Source organism: Rhinolophus hipposideros, assembly GCF_964194185.1.
Source record: "Rhinolophus hipposideros genome assembly, chromosome: 5".
Taxonomy (NCBI): domain Eukaryota; kingdom Metazoa; phylum Chordata; class Mammalia; order Chiroptera; family Rhinolophidae; genus Rhinolophus; species Rhinolophus hipposideros.
In genome coordinates, this window is record NC_138051.1 from 37,309,887 (window position 1) to 37,323,651 (window position 13,765).

Here is a 13,765-nt window from a genome sequence, read left to right on the forward strand (position 1 = left end):
ATAGATGATAGATAGATAGATAGATAGATAGATAGATAGATAGATAGATGATAGATAGATAGCCAGACAGATAATTTCTGTTGTGTGTGACAGGAACCCAATTCACAAAAGTTCAAGTCAAAAAGGAGATTTGGGTATTTTGGTTCACGTAATTGGAAAATATGGGCTCGGGACCTTTCAATATCATCAGGATGGTTTCTGTATCTCCCCTTCCCACCCCTCCCATTCTCACTCACCCTCTGCTTCTCTCTCCCCTTATTCTCTCCTAAGCAGACAGCTCCTGACTTCCTTTATCCCTGCTTAACAGCCCCTTCAGAAAAAAGAGAGCTTCTCTACAGGCATTTCTATGTCAAGGGCTTTGACCAAGCCTGGATCCCATGACCATCCCGAGAGAATCACTGAGGACAGGGAAATGGAATCCTGGGAGCAGCAAGGCCTGAAGCACATGCCTCCCTTGTCTCCCAGGGTGGGAATGAGGCTACAGGGAGTACTGAGAGGGGCGGTCATATAATGAACCACACAAGGTAGACAGCAGCAGATACTACAGTTGAGTTCACTAAATCTTCACTCCATAATCTTTCAGGTATCTGCTACCCTCTGCTACTAAAGCTGGGAAGCTAAAAGTACTACTTTTCAGACAGTCTTGCATTTAGGGTGCAGGCTTTTGATCTAGGTTCTGCCCAACAGCTGTTCCCAAGGAAAGCAGATGTGATTAATGTGAGGTTGTGCTGGGGACCATCATCAGGTTTTCTTGTAAGTGCAGGGAGATGAGAGATGCCTTTGCTCCTTCCGGGCCAGCTGCATCCTAGGATTCTAGAGTCGAATTCCGTACTTCACTGGTGGTACATGACAACAGCTTCATGATTTCTGCTAGAACCATTAGTGTGACTGTGTCCCTAGTTCTGGCATCCAGGCTCTCTCTTCAATTCTGAAAGTAACCTAGTAACCTGTAATAAATTTCTTTCTTCATAAACTGGCTAGTTTGGTGTAGAGTAAAATGAATATGTTGTCCTGCTGCGTTATAAAAAAAAAAGGTGCTACATTCTGGAGGAAAAAAAACAAACATTTTGTTCCCTGAGCCCCACTCTTCCCCCAAAGTAAAGACATACATGAAAAAGACCCAGGACCACTCTATCTAGTTCTGATCCCCACAATAAATGAAATCTTGAGCCTTTCTCCTAAGTTACTGACTCCTAATAAGAACTTCATGGTTTTATAATTTCATTGACTTTTGCAGTGCAGATATCTGAAGATATGACACAATGTTTGAGGTTATAACACTCATGTGAAATAACTGCTTCCCTCCCCACCCATGAACATAGTAACTATAACTTAGTAATCTTGTGGTGGCTTTCTTTTAAATGCCCGTTGTTGATTTCATTTGGCAAGCCAATCCTTCTAAAGCCTGAACCCCCTTACAATCCAACTCAGCAAGTAAAATTTTTTCTTTACTAAATGCTTCTGTAATTAGCTGTGTCTTCTTTTGACAATAGGGTCTGTTGTTTACAACTAAGAACCCTGATGAATAATGGAAGGGAGGCTCACCAGCGGAGGTGCACTTGTCATCGGGGGTAGGCAGTCCTATTAGGGGCAACGGGCTATGCCAAAAAAAATACAAACAGAAAATGTCCCTGCATTATTTCATAAGGTTATTATGATTGAATAATGTGGTATATGTTATAAACTGTAAAGCCCAGCATAAATGTAAGACTAAAACAGTATTCTTCATTGTAGTTACCATGTTGGCAGGTAAGTCAAGGGTACCTGCGTTGTACAGAAAGCATCCATCTCCCGTTAGCAAAGCTCTCCTCGTCTTTCCTCATTAAAGACCCTCTCTGAATTCCCTAAAGTGGCCACAGGTAATGTCTTCCTAGATGAAGTCATTAGAAATCAACATTCTTGAGTCCTTTTCCCTCATTCCACTTACTATTTTCTTTAATCTTCCAAGGTATTCTTACTCTAACCAGACTTCATCTAGGAAGACATTATTTATTCCTCATCAAAGGGTTATGAAAATCCTTCAGTGAGACAATGGCATCAAAGAAAAGGTGAGGAAGTGACTTGTTGAATCTGTTTGACAGATAATATGGATAAATACCATAGTGCCACACCGCAGGATCAACAACAGTGCCAAAACAATTCAATAGAGAAATCAGAGCTTTTTCAACAAATTATGCTGGGACACCTAAATCTCCACATATAAAAGAATAAATTTGGAACTCCAGCTCACACTATACACAAAAATTAACATAAATGGATCAAAGACCTAAATGTAACAACTACAACTATAAATCTCTTAGAAGAAAATGTGAATAAATCTTCATGACCTTGGATTAGGCAATGGTTTCTTAGAAATGACACCAAAAGTACAAGCAACAACAAAATTTTTTAGAAAACTTGCATGCATCAAAATTCAAAACTTTTGTGCTTTAACGGACACCAATAAGTAAAAAGACAATCCACGGAATAAAAAAATATATATTTGCAAATCACATATCTGATAAAGGTCTAGTATTCAAAATATATAAGGAACTTTAAACTCAGTGACAAAAGGACAAATAACCCAATTTTAAAATGGATAAAGGATCTGAACAGATATTTCCCCAAAGAAGATATGCAAATGGTCAATAAGGGCATGAAAAGATATTCAACATCATTAGTCATTAGAAAAATGCAAATCAAAACCACAATGAGATACCACTAACACTCACTATATAGGATGGTAATAAAAACAAAACAAAACAACCACACAAAAAAGTAACAAATATTGGAGAGGAGGTGGAGAAATTAGAACCCTCACACACTGCTTGTAACAATGTAAAATGATACAGCCACTTTGGAAAGCAATCGGGCAGTTCCTAAAAAGGATAAACAGAGTTACCATGTGACCCAAAAAATTTCACTGTTGCTATACACCCAAGAGAACTGAAAAATAGTATGTCCACACAAAAAAATTCCCAAATGTTCACAGCAGCATTATTCATAATAGGCAAAAAAGTGAAAACAACCCAAATATCCATCAATTGATAAATGGATAAAGAAAAGGTGGTATATCCAGACAATGGAATATTATTCAGCAATAGGAAATAAAGTATATGCTACAACATGGATGAACCTTGAAACATTGTATTAAATGAAAGAAGCTCATTATAAAGAACCACATATTGTATAACTCCATTTATATGAAATGTCCAGAAAAGACAAGTCCAATGGGACAGAAAATAGATCAGTGATTGCCTAGGGCTCAGAATATTGAGGAGAAATGAGAAGCTAATGGGTTTCTTTTGGAGTAATAAAAATGTTCTGGAATTCAATAGAGGTGATAGTTGCAAACTCTGTGAATACACTAAAACCATTCAGTTGTATACTATAATTAGATGAATTGTGCAGCATATGAATTTTATCTCAATAAAGCTGGTGATTTTTTTTTAAGTTTTCACAATAGGATTTAATTTGCACGAAGAATTAGAAAGTAGAAGGCTATATAATGAAAGCCTAGAAAGGAGGAGGACAGGGTTACCAAAAGTGTTTCATTCAGATGGAAGTCAGATTGATTTTCTGTGCCTAACATATTACATTATAAAAGAAAAAACAGGAATGCATACATCACATCAAAGACAATGTGAGGCAATTTGATTCAATACATTAGGAGTTCACCTACCCACGCTGATAACTATTTACCTCACCATTTCCAATTCCTTAGGTCAAGTCAGAACATCTTATTCTTGATGTACCCTACTGGGTTTCTAGGCACACCAAAAACAGAAAAGCAAATAGAATAAGCCTGTTGATATTACATTATTATTGGCTATAATTGTGGTCAACTAAAAATCATCCTGTGTAATTACGAATCATAAGCACAAACTAGTATTAACATTGTTTCCATCAAACATATAACTCAGGAACTCCAAGAATTATCCACCTATTATCTGGTTAATTTCAACTAGTATCAAAAGCACAAGTATATTTCTCTGTCAAACAAGTACCATGAACACTGCTGACATCCAATATGGTTTTGTTTACAGGCTATAAACAAGCATGAGCAAAAATGGTATTTATCCATATAATCTGTCAAACAGATTCAACAAGTCAGTTCCTCACCTTTCCTTTGAAATGAATACTTCAATAGCCACTTGAAGCAATCAGGCCACAGGTAAGTTGGACGTTTAGTTGGAGTCATCAATTTCACACTGGTTCACCATAGATCGTTGGTAAAGAAAGGGGCTATACCTTAAAAATAAGGACCATACATATGATGGTTTGGCAAGAGGAAGAAAGCCTGATTTCTCTATTTTAAAATAAATTTCAGGGTGGGGTATATACTTGTTAGTATTGTCCACAGTGCTAATTTACTTATAAAAGTCTCCTAAATGCCTCCAATGATAATAAGCACAGATGACAGCCAATTTGTGCAGGAGGAGTTTAGCGGTAATAGGCTTGGTCACAACCATTGACTTTTTTCAAGGTGAAGCACTAGAAAGGGTCCCAGCTCTCCATACCCATGGATTGTAAATCCAAGGAGAATGGAGATCAACCCTGAGAGTTAGATCCAAAGCGTTTATTGGAAATGGTTATTCCAAATCCTTTTATCTTTGATTTCACACTGTTCACAACTTAAAGTGGTATATATTAACTGAAGGACAATATAAATTATCTGACTCTCTTTCAAGATCTACAGCATATCTAAAGATATCCCAAGATTTTGCATAAAGAAGGCTGACAAACACTAGTTTATACAAATCCACAAAAAGGCATTATTTGAATACATACAATTGAGTTCATTTTCAACACAGCAATTAATGTTCCCTATGATTGGATTATAGTTATTCCAAGTTGTTGGTGATTTTTCCTAATACAGGGCATAAAAAGAGCTGTAAGATGTCGATAGTACAAAAAAAAATGAGGGGGAATGGAGTTTGCCACCCCAAAATATGCCTTTTGGGGATATTAATTATTTTAAGCTGGTTATTTTTAAGAAACAAAAGACACAGAAGAACCTTTGACTCTCCCCCTTACCTACCTAAAGGAATTCAGATTTTAAAATCTGCTCCAGGAAAAGCATCACCTTACCATAACATGAATTAAGTGTGGCAGACAGGAAGGAACCTGGCAGTCCATTTCTCAGAATAAGCACAGAGTCCTATTGTTTCTGGGTGACCTGGCAAGAATTTATTTACCAAATGTTTGCTCCTTCTCATCTATCTGTGAATTAACTACCTTCCCTTTAATGTCCAAACCACTACCCCCTTTTTCCTTAGCTAACGATGGAATATAGGCCCAAATTTCCCAATCTGCCCTCGGGTCCTATATTCTTACAGAACTCCTGTATGTACACAAGTAATAAATTTGGTTATTTGCTCCTAATAATCCATCTCATGTCAATTTAATTATTAGATCAGCCAGAATAACTATGACGGAAAAGATGGGAAATTTCCCCTTCCCTCAGAGAATTATTTTCACATAATAGTGGGTCTCTGGAAATCCCAATGAAAAATTCCATTTAGAGAATATAGGAAGTATATTTGAATTGTTTAAATGGAAAACAATTAAAACTAACTAATTCCTCTATGTTTCGGGACAGGGGAAACAAGGAAATTCATCAGAGACATCGGCTATTCTAGATACCAACTTCCATTTACTTTTCGGCCTTACAGATTCTTCCACAATAAAGCTTTTTATTCCTAATATGTGCTTTTTTCTCTATTTTCAGGCTTCATAAAATTATGCTTCCCAAGTTTACTTGCCTTGCAACTGACTGCACACGACTTTGGAACTTAAGCTCTGAGCCTCAAGTGTCATTACCAGATATGTTTATATGGGTCAAATCCTCAGAAAACAATGAATCAAGAATATCAGTAAGTAAAAGGTTCACAGGACAATGCTATTTAGCTAAGCTTTTAATGAAATCAAAAATGCCTTTCACTGTTGCACAAGTTTTCTGACATTTGATTTTTAGAAATTTAACAATATTTATACTTTTTCTGAAAATGAATTCTCTTTTAGGAGGGCCCAAGTAATGAGAAAACCTGCAGATAATCTACACTTTAAGTGAATGTGACAATACTGGAACTTAACTCCCAATAATCCACAATGCATTGTGCCTGGTACCTAGTAGCTGTTCAGTATTTGTTGTTTGTTAAATGAATATTGACAGTATTTCCAACACAGGCTTTTACTTTCTTAATATGCATCTAATGTTCCACTCATAAAAACACATCTTCACACACACACACACACACACACACACACACACACAATCTAGATATAGTCACATTGACATTTACTCTTGAAAATGCCCTCATGACAAAAAGTGGAAGACAGATATGATAGACAAGATGATGACAGAGAAATTATGAAGAGAAATTCCAAACACTTAAAATTCTTCCATTGTCTTTCTAATTTCAGTAACCTTGGTTTCCATGGAAATTCATAGGTATCTACCAAAAAAGTAATCTATTCCTACATTGAAACTTTGAGATTGCTCTTGGCCATAAAATCACACATAACCACAAACAATCTTTTTACATCCCTATAAATGCCACATGAGAGAATGTGCATTTGAAGGGAAGCCCCATGTTTACAAGTAATATGCAACATGTTCAACACACCTCAACAGAAAGGACTACTGATTGTATCATTTATCACTTAAAGAGTAGCTACCGGAAGTACTGGTAATTCTCATACTAGTGGACAAACGTTTTGTACTAACAGTTCATTTCAATCCTGTGGTCTTTTACTCCCCCGAACAAGAATACCTAAAACTGCTGTGTGTGGTGTTTTGTGTTTTTCATCCCGTCGTTACTCTGTACTTCAAACAAAACGTAGGTAGAGAAGTTGACTGGGGTTTGTGTTGTTAGGGAGGGTTACAAATACCTGAAGGCAACACAGTTTAACTCCACAGGCTTGTTTATCAGCAGGTTGATGTTCCGAAGAAGCCCGCCATAAAACGCGCAAAATAAGGCTCTTCCAAAATAATTTTACATGTGGGGAATAGATGGGAGAGGAAAACACAGCAGTCGTCAGCAATGAAACAGAAGCTTTGTTCCTCGCTGTTTGTAAACAAGAGCTAGAGCCGGCGCTCAGCCCTGGCACCGGGAGCTAAGGGACGAGGGGCACAACTCTGCGCCCATCCCGAAGCGTTCCCAGGGCCGCCTGGGGGGGCTGACCCCCACCTGGACCAGGCACCGTCCTCCGGCCGGGAGAAAACCCTACCGCAACTCTTGTGCTTCCAGCGTGGCGCTGGAGTCGATCGTCCCTGCTCAACTTGCCCGCAGTTACCTGGGCATCCTTACACCCCCTTCAACTGTCTGCACTTTGCCACATGGGGAGGCGCCCCCGAGGACGGCTTACCGAGCAGCGAGCCGACGAAGATGACGAGCTGCGCGGCGGTGGTGAACTGGCGGTACAGCTGCGCCTCGCCGAGCTCTCCGAGCGCGCTGCCGTTGGCGCCCGCCGCCTCCGCGCCCGACGCGGTGCGCGGCTCGCTCGAGTTTCGGGAAATCCAGCTGCCGTTATGGCCCATGGCTGGGCTGGGGCCCCGGCTCTGCTCGTCGCCAGCCCTGTCGCCCGCCTCCGAGCCCCACGCCAGTGTCTCCCGCCCGGGCCACGGAGGGGCGCGCGGGCGCCTGGTGGAGTCCTGGAGAAGCCCGGGCGGCCGCGGGTCCCCTCACGTCTCCACATCTCCAGCTCCCGCGCCTGGGAGGCGGGGAGGGAGGAGGGCGAGGCTGCGCCCCATGCCCGTACCCCCCTGGGCCCCCGTCAGCCACCACACGAAGGCGGCACGATCGGAGCCCGCTGAGCGTCGTCCGTCCCTCCTCCCAAGTGGTCAGCGCAGCCAAGGCCACTCGGCAGAGGTGGAAACCCCGAAGGCAGCATTTGATGGTCAAGAAGGGCGCTCTGCGCTCCCGCCGCCTCCTTCCACCTCTGCTCCTGCCACCCCCGAGGGCCGGCGCATCCCCCGCGAGTCCCCTCGCTGACGGGCTCGGCCCCGCCCCTCTCCTTAGGGGGAAAAGAGCGTTTGGTTGAAGCCGTTTTTCAATCCCGCAGGCGTGGAGGCTGGATGGCTAGGGGAAACCTGTGAAATGCGCAAGCCAGGTGGTCGAAGCCCCGAGGGGAGCCCCGAGTCTCCGACGGCGCCCATGGCCTGGGCAGAATGCCCTGAATCTCCCCCAGCAGCCTGGCTCTCAGCACCCGGTCGTCCCCCAGGACGCCCGCGCGGTCTCCTCCCGCCCAGCCCCTCGCTGGGGGCTCCGACCTCCCGCCGGGGCGCCGGCTGCAGGGACCCCGACTCGCAGCCCCTTTGCCTCCACACGGCCCGGAGCCCCCTTCCCGACCCCGCTCCCGCCCTCGGCTGCCGAGAGAGAGCCTCGCGGCCGTACGGGCACGAGACCGGACGCCCCTAGAGGGGCAGGGGCAAGGTCCGCGCGGCCACCGGGCTCCCAGGGCGCGCCAGGGGCAGCGAGGGGCTCGCGGCCCGCGGGGACGGTCACGTGACGCGCCTGGCCCCGCCCCACAGGCCGAGGCGGCCGCGGGGACGACGCCATCTTGGCCCAGCTGAGCGTGACTGGCCGGGTGCTGAGCGTGACTGGCCGGGGCCGAGCGTGGGAGGCGCGGAGGATCCCTGTCTGGCTGCGGTGGCCCGACCGGCGGCTCCTTCCAGGCTTCGCTTACTTTACGACCGTCCCCACTGCGCCTTGTCTCCTCAGCAGGGGCTGCCTGAGGCCTATAATTACACGACAGTGTCGCCTTGGCTGGGAGCCCAGTCTCCCCTCTCCTCAGTCCAGCCTTGGGGGTAGCTGAGGCATTTGAGAAAGATACAATTGAGGAATGCAATCCTGGGCTTTGTTTTTATTGAGACTCGTTTCTAAAAGGTGCACGATACAACCCAAGTGTGATGGATTCCTGGAATGAGGAGTCGGGAGGGAGTCACTTCCTGCGGGCCGACGCCAGAGGCTGGGAAGCCGGGAGGACCGAGCGAGGAGACGCGGCCCAGCAGGAGAAGTTGAATGGGAAAAGGACTGTGTGCGGCCTCCAGAGGAGAGGGTCAGGGGGAAAGACAAGGAGCCATGAGACAGGAGGCGATAACTAAAGATTTGCTTGTTTTCACTTAATGCAAAACTGGCTTCTTTTTAAGAAGTGAAGGGCATGGTTGAGATTGACTGATAGGACTAGGTCCCAGGACAGACACTCTTAGGAGTTGATTAAGAGAGTTAGTCCTTGGTTGCCTCGAGGCTGATGGTGCTACAATATGACGACTTCACTTTTACTGGTGACCCTTGTTATGGGTCTTTAAAGGGCAAAAATCCATGTCTTGTACATCTTTGGATTCTCACAACACCTCCACATAAATCCCCAGGTAAGCGGTTGCTTTAAACATTTTGAAGGACAGAAGAGGAGAGGGAAAATTACTCCTGAATTGTGGTTTCCCAAAAAAGTTAAAATTTGTTCTGGGAGTCCAAACACATATTCCAAGATGAAAACCCTTACACTATAATCATTACAAAACAAAGGGTAATAATACTTCACCAACATCCCGCGCTCCTTTAGGAAGGGTTGGGGAAGAATGTGTATAACTGTGTCGTTTAATAACAGTTGTAAAAACACCCCTTTTTCCCATCTTCACCTGCTACCCCCTCTTCAACACTGCTAAGAAGGATTGAGATACAGGTGTAGGAAAGTGTCAATTTTGCAGATGTAAAGTGTTTAATAAAGCAAGAAACCTCTCTTTCTTTTTATTCTGAAAGAATTCTCTACAGCCCCTAAATTGGTGTTAGAGGATAGGGTTAGTTGAATCAAGAAGTAATCTGATCAGCTGAGGTCACCGTGATTCTCAGACTTGCAGAAGGATTGCTTGTGAAAACACAGGACCAAGGACAGGAATAGAGTGGCATGGTTCCTATGGCTATGTGCTATCTGAATTTGTCACTGGCTAGAAGAGAATTTAAGATTGATCTAAGAAATTGGACATGATTTAAATATATGTTAAGTGTCTATAGGAGTGTTATTTATACTTGTCAGATCATCACAAACTTAGTGGCCTAAAAAGCAACAATCCTTTTTTTGCTCACAAATACGCAACTTGGGCAAGGCCCGGTGGGACAGCTTGTCCCTGTGCCACATGACATCAGCTGGGGCAGCTCAAAAGTTGAGTCCAGGGTGTGGAATCGGATAGTTTCTTCTCTCACAAGTCTGGCAGTTGATGCTGACTGTTGTGGGGACCTCAGCTGGGACTGTCCCCTTGAAGACCCATATGTGGCCTCTCCAGGTGGCTGCTTGGCTTCCTCGCTGCCTGGCAGCTATAATCCGAAAGTGAGTATTCCAAGAAAGACTCCCAAAAGAACGAGGCAGAAGCTGCATTGACTGTTATGACCTAATCTCAGAAGTCACATAGCATGGCTTCCACTGTATTTTATTTGTGGAAGCAGTCACACAAAAACCCCCACCACATTTAAGGGGAGGGGACACAGACCACACCTCCCAAGGGGAGGAGTGCCGGTCATATTGTAAGAACAGCATGTGAAATGAGATATTGTTGCAGTCATGTAAGGAAAATATAATCTGCCATAATACCTATTTTCCTTTTGTTAAAAAAAAAAATATCCTTCAGAAGGTCCCATTTCAGGAATAGTTCTTCTGGAATTAAACCTGAACCCGAAAAGGTCAAAAACCACAAAAATAAATTACAGTCCACTTTAATTAAAGTTTTTAAAGTCAGTTGTGTACCACTCAGGATCCATTTCCTTATAAAAATAATAAACACAACGATAGTTTCCCAGTCGGAGTGGGAGCAAAAAGAGGGAGTGAGAGGCTCTGGGGATTAAGGACTCCCACCCAGAGAGGTCCTACCTTCCTCCCTGAAAGATGGCCTCCTTCAGTCTCCACATCATTTAAAAAGAGTTACTTCTCTTTTCTTTGTACCAATAGTTCACTCATTTAATAAATGTTAATGCCCTTGTGCTGGGTAGGCTGGAATACAACAGATTCTCAATTTTCTCCAGTCACCTGTTCCTTAATCATATACCTACTGGGATTTGCTTAGGAATTTTCCTCCTTGCAACCATGGAAAAATAGGTATAATGGTTAATTTTATACGTCAATTTGATTGGGCCATGGGTTGCCCAGATATTTGGCCAAACGTTATTCTGGGTTTGTCTACAAGAGTATTTCTGGATGAGATTAACATTTGAATCTGTAGACTGAGTAAAGAAGATTGCCTTTCTTAAAATGGGTGGGACTCATCCAGTTGAAGGTCTGACTAGAACAGACAGGTAATAGGTAATTTTTAAAAGCCTATTTCCTTCTCAGTTTTTTTTCTCTTTTACTCCTGTAGTGTGGTAATAGGTAAAATTTGCATATAGGTGTTAATAACAAGTTTTTTCATACTTACAGAATCCATTTCTGCTCAAAAGAATTCCCATAGTCCAATGTTCTTGGACATTTATTAAAGAGCAGGAACGGGCTTGAGTAGGCAGGAAAAGAGATGAAACAGGATTTAGGATAATTGCAGAGACCAACATGGTGGGGGGAAGTGAGGAGGAGCTGTGGGTTTTATTTTCCCTTCCTTCTTCCCTTTCTTCATTGAAGGTGTCCTCTTCCTGCCACCTGTACTCCCCCACACCACTCTTACGTGCCCCTGCATGGCCTCTCACTAAAGGTAGGGAGAAGAGGAAAGCTGGAGAAATGAGAGTACTTTGAGTTGGTAAGCCCAAGAAGCAGCATGCTAATAAAAAAGAGGCCCTTATAGCACTTGGCTACCCATCTGGAATAAGTGGTTCTATTTCCAAATGGCTATTTCTATGCCTATATAACAGACATAGCTAGTGCAGATTATTACATAGACATTACTAGTGTTGAACAATGTCTCATTCTCTTCTTCTTCCAGGTACACAGAAGACTATTTTTCTGAGCTGCTCTTGCAAGTGGCCAGGGTTATGTGACTATTATGACTAATGGTATGTGAGCAAAAGTGACAAATCATTCTGGGCTACGACAGTGAAAAGCTGTTTTGTGATTCTCAAGTCTCTCTGTTGCCCTGCCATTGTGACTCTGGAAGGGGTCTTGTGTGGAAGTGGAAGAGCTGAAATAGTGAAGCAACCTGTGTTTCTGAGTCAACACTGGTGGGTGGGGGCACAAGCAGATGCCCTGGAGAGCCACCCAGACCCACAACAAATTTTATATGAGCAAGAAATAAACCTTTATTGTACTAACAACCAAGATTTTTGGAGCCTCTCATTATCACATCATAACCCAGACTATCCTGGCAGATATAGTTACGAAAATTGAGGCCTGCATTCTTAAGAGAGTGCAGATTTTTTCCTGGGGAATGAAAGCTCTTGAGTCAGGACTTTAAAAACTCTCTGCGTATATTCATGGGGGCAATAAGGATATCTTAGGTCCATACAAGAAAAAAAATGGTAGCTGACAATAGAGCCTCTGTGGATCTTTGATTTGAGCTATTGGGTTTTTTTCAAGTCCAAAAACAAATGGGTCTCTGAGAAGTTTATATCATTTGAACAGCTCCTTTGGAGAGTACTTAAGCTTAGTATACGTGATAACCCATTTCTTTCTTCCTGGAAACCCAGATTGTCTGTTTCCATTGGCAAACCTACCAATTCCCTCAAGATAAGAATCTAGTATAATGGAGGCAGGGGAACAAACAGCATGATTGTTGGTGTCATTTGGAGCTGGGTTTGAAATGCCTGCTCCACCATTTCCATTTGTGACACTCGGCAGTTACATGACCTCTCTAAGCTCAGTTTCTTCCTCTACCAAATAGAGATTAAAATGCCTATCTTGTAAGGCTTTATTGAGGACAATAAAATATTGAATTAATGAAAACTTCTGGCAAATTGTAGAAAATCACTAAAAGGTGATATAATATTGATTCCTATTTATTGACTTAAAGCAAATATCAAAAGGGTAGAAAGTATCACCTATCAACATTTTAAAGAATTCTCTCTTTGTAAATTGAAATAAAATACTGCCTAACAAGACTTGTATTTAAAAAAAAATTGAAGAACCACTTAATTTACAATTAGCAAAGGACAGAGTAACTTTGGGGAAATTTTGATTGAAAAGTTAGAAGTCTGTAATTTAGCCTTTATATTATTGGACGAAGTATATATTTACTTTAGAGTCTGAGTTTTTGGTATGTTAAATTACCATCAAAGCTATTATCTGTTTAAAAGATACTAACACAGACCTTCATATATTCCAAATTAACTTAATATGTGGACTGTGAAATTGTTTCCTACTAATATGAATCTATAAATATATCTAATCCAGTTTCCCAATTTGTAATAGTTCTCACACCCATAGATTGCTATTAAGTTCATCAAAATATCTGGGAGGTAGACAGCTGAATACTCCCCCACTCCAAGTAGCCTCAATAGTCTCACGACACAGATACACACATGTACATACACATAGTGATCATAAGGCAACCTGACTAGTGTTTTGTTAACAGCACATACGCCAAAACTGAAATACCCATGAGTATTATCACCTTTAAAGGAGTCAGTTTGGGAAGCTATTTCACCGTTGAAGAATACCATTTCTCAACACATTTGGGGGACTCTTTTTTTATAGTTAATTCCAGAAGCTAGCACATCCTTTCTTGTATCCCTGATTATAACAAACACGTCCTTTAAGAATAAATTTGATTTTTTTTAAAGAGCCAAAAGTTATCTGGTACCAATTATGGTGAATTAAGTGATCAAGACAGGAATATCTTCTTTGCTCTCACAGGAGATATGACTATAAAATA

The 13,765-nt window shown here is 42.4% G+C and overlaps 1 protein-coding gene across 1 annotated transcript in view; it reads right to left on the reverse strand.

Moving 5' to 3' along the window:
• GPR176 (G protein-coupled receptor 176) overlaps positions 1-8,317 on the reverse strand; it is an 84,081-nt gene extending 75,764 nt beyond the window's left edge. Inside the window, exon 1 of the mRNA XM_081047988.1 lies at positions 7,351-8,317. Within this exon, the coding sequence (XP_080904114.1) occupies positions 7,351-7,522 (172 nt within the window). The 5' untranslated portion in view covers positions 7,523-8,317. The remainder of the gene's footprint in view (positions 1-7,350) is intronic.
• Between the last annotated feature and the right edge of the window lie 5,448 nt (positions 8,318-13,765).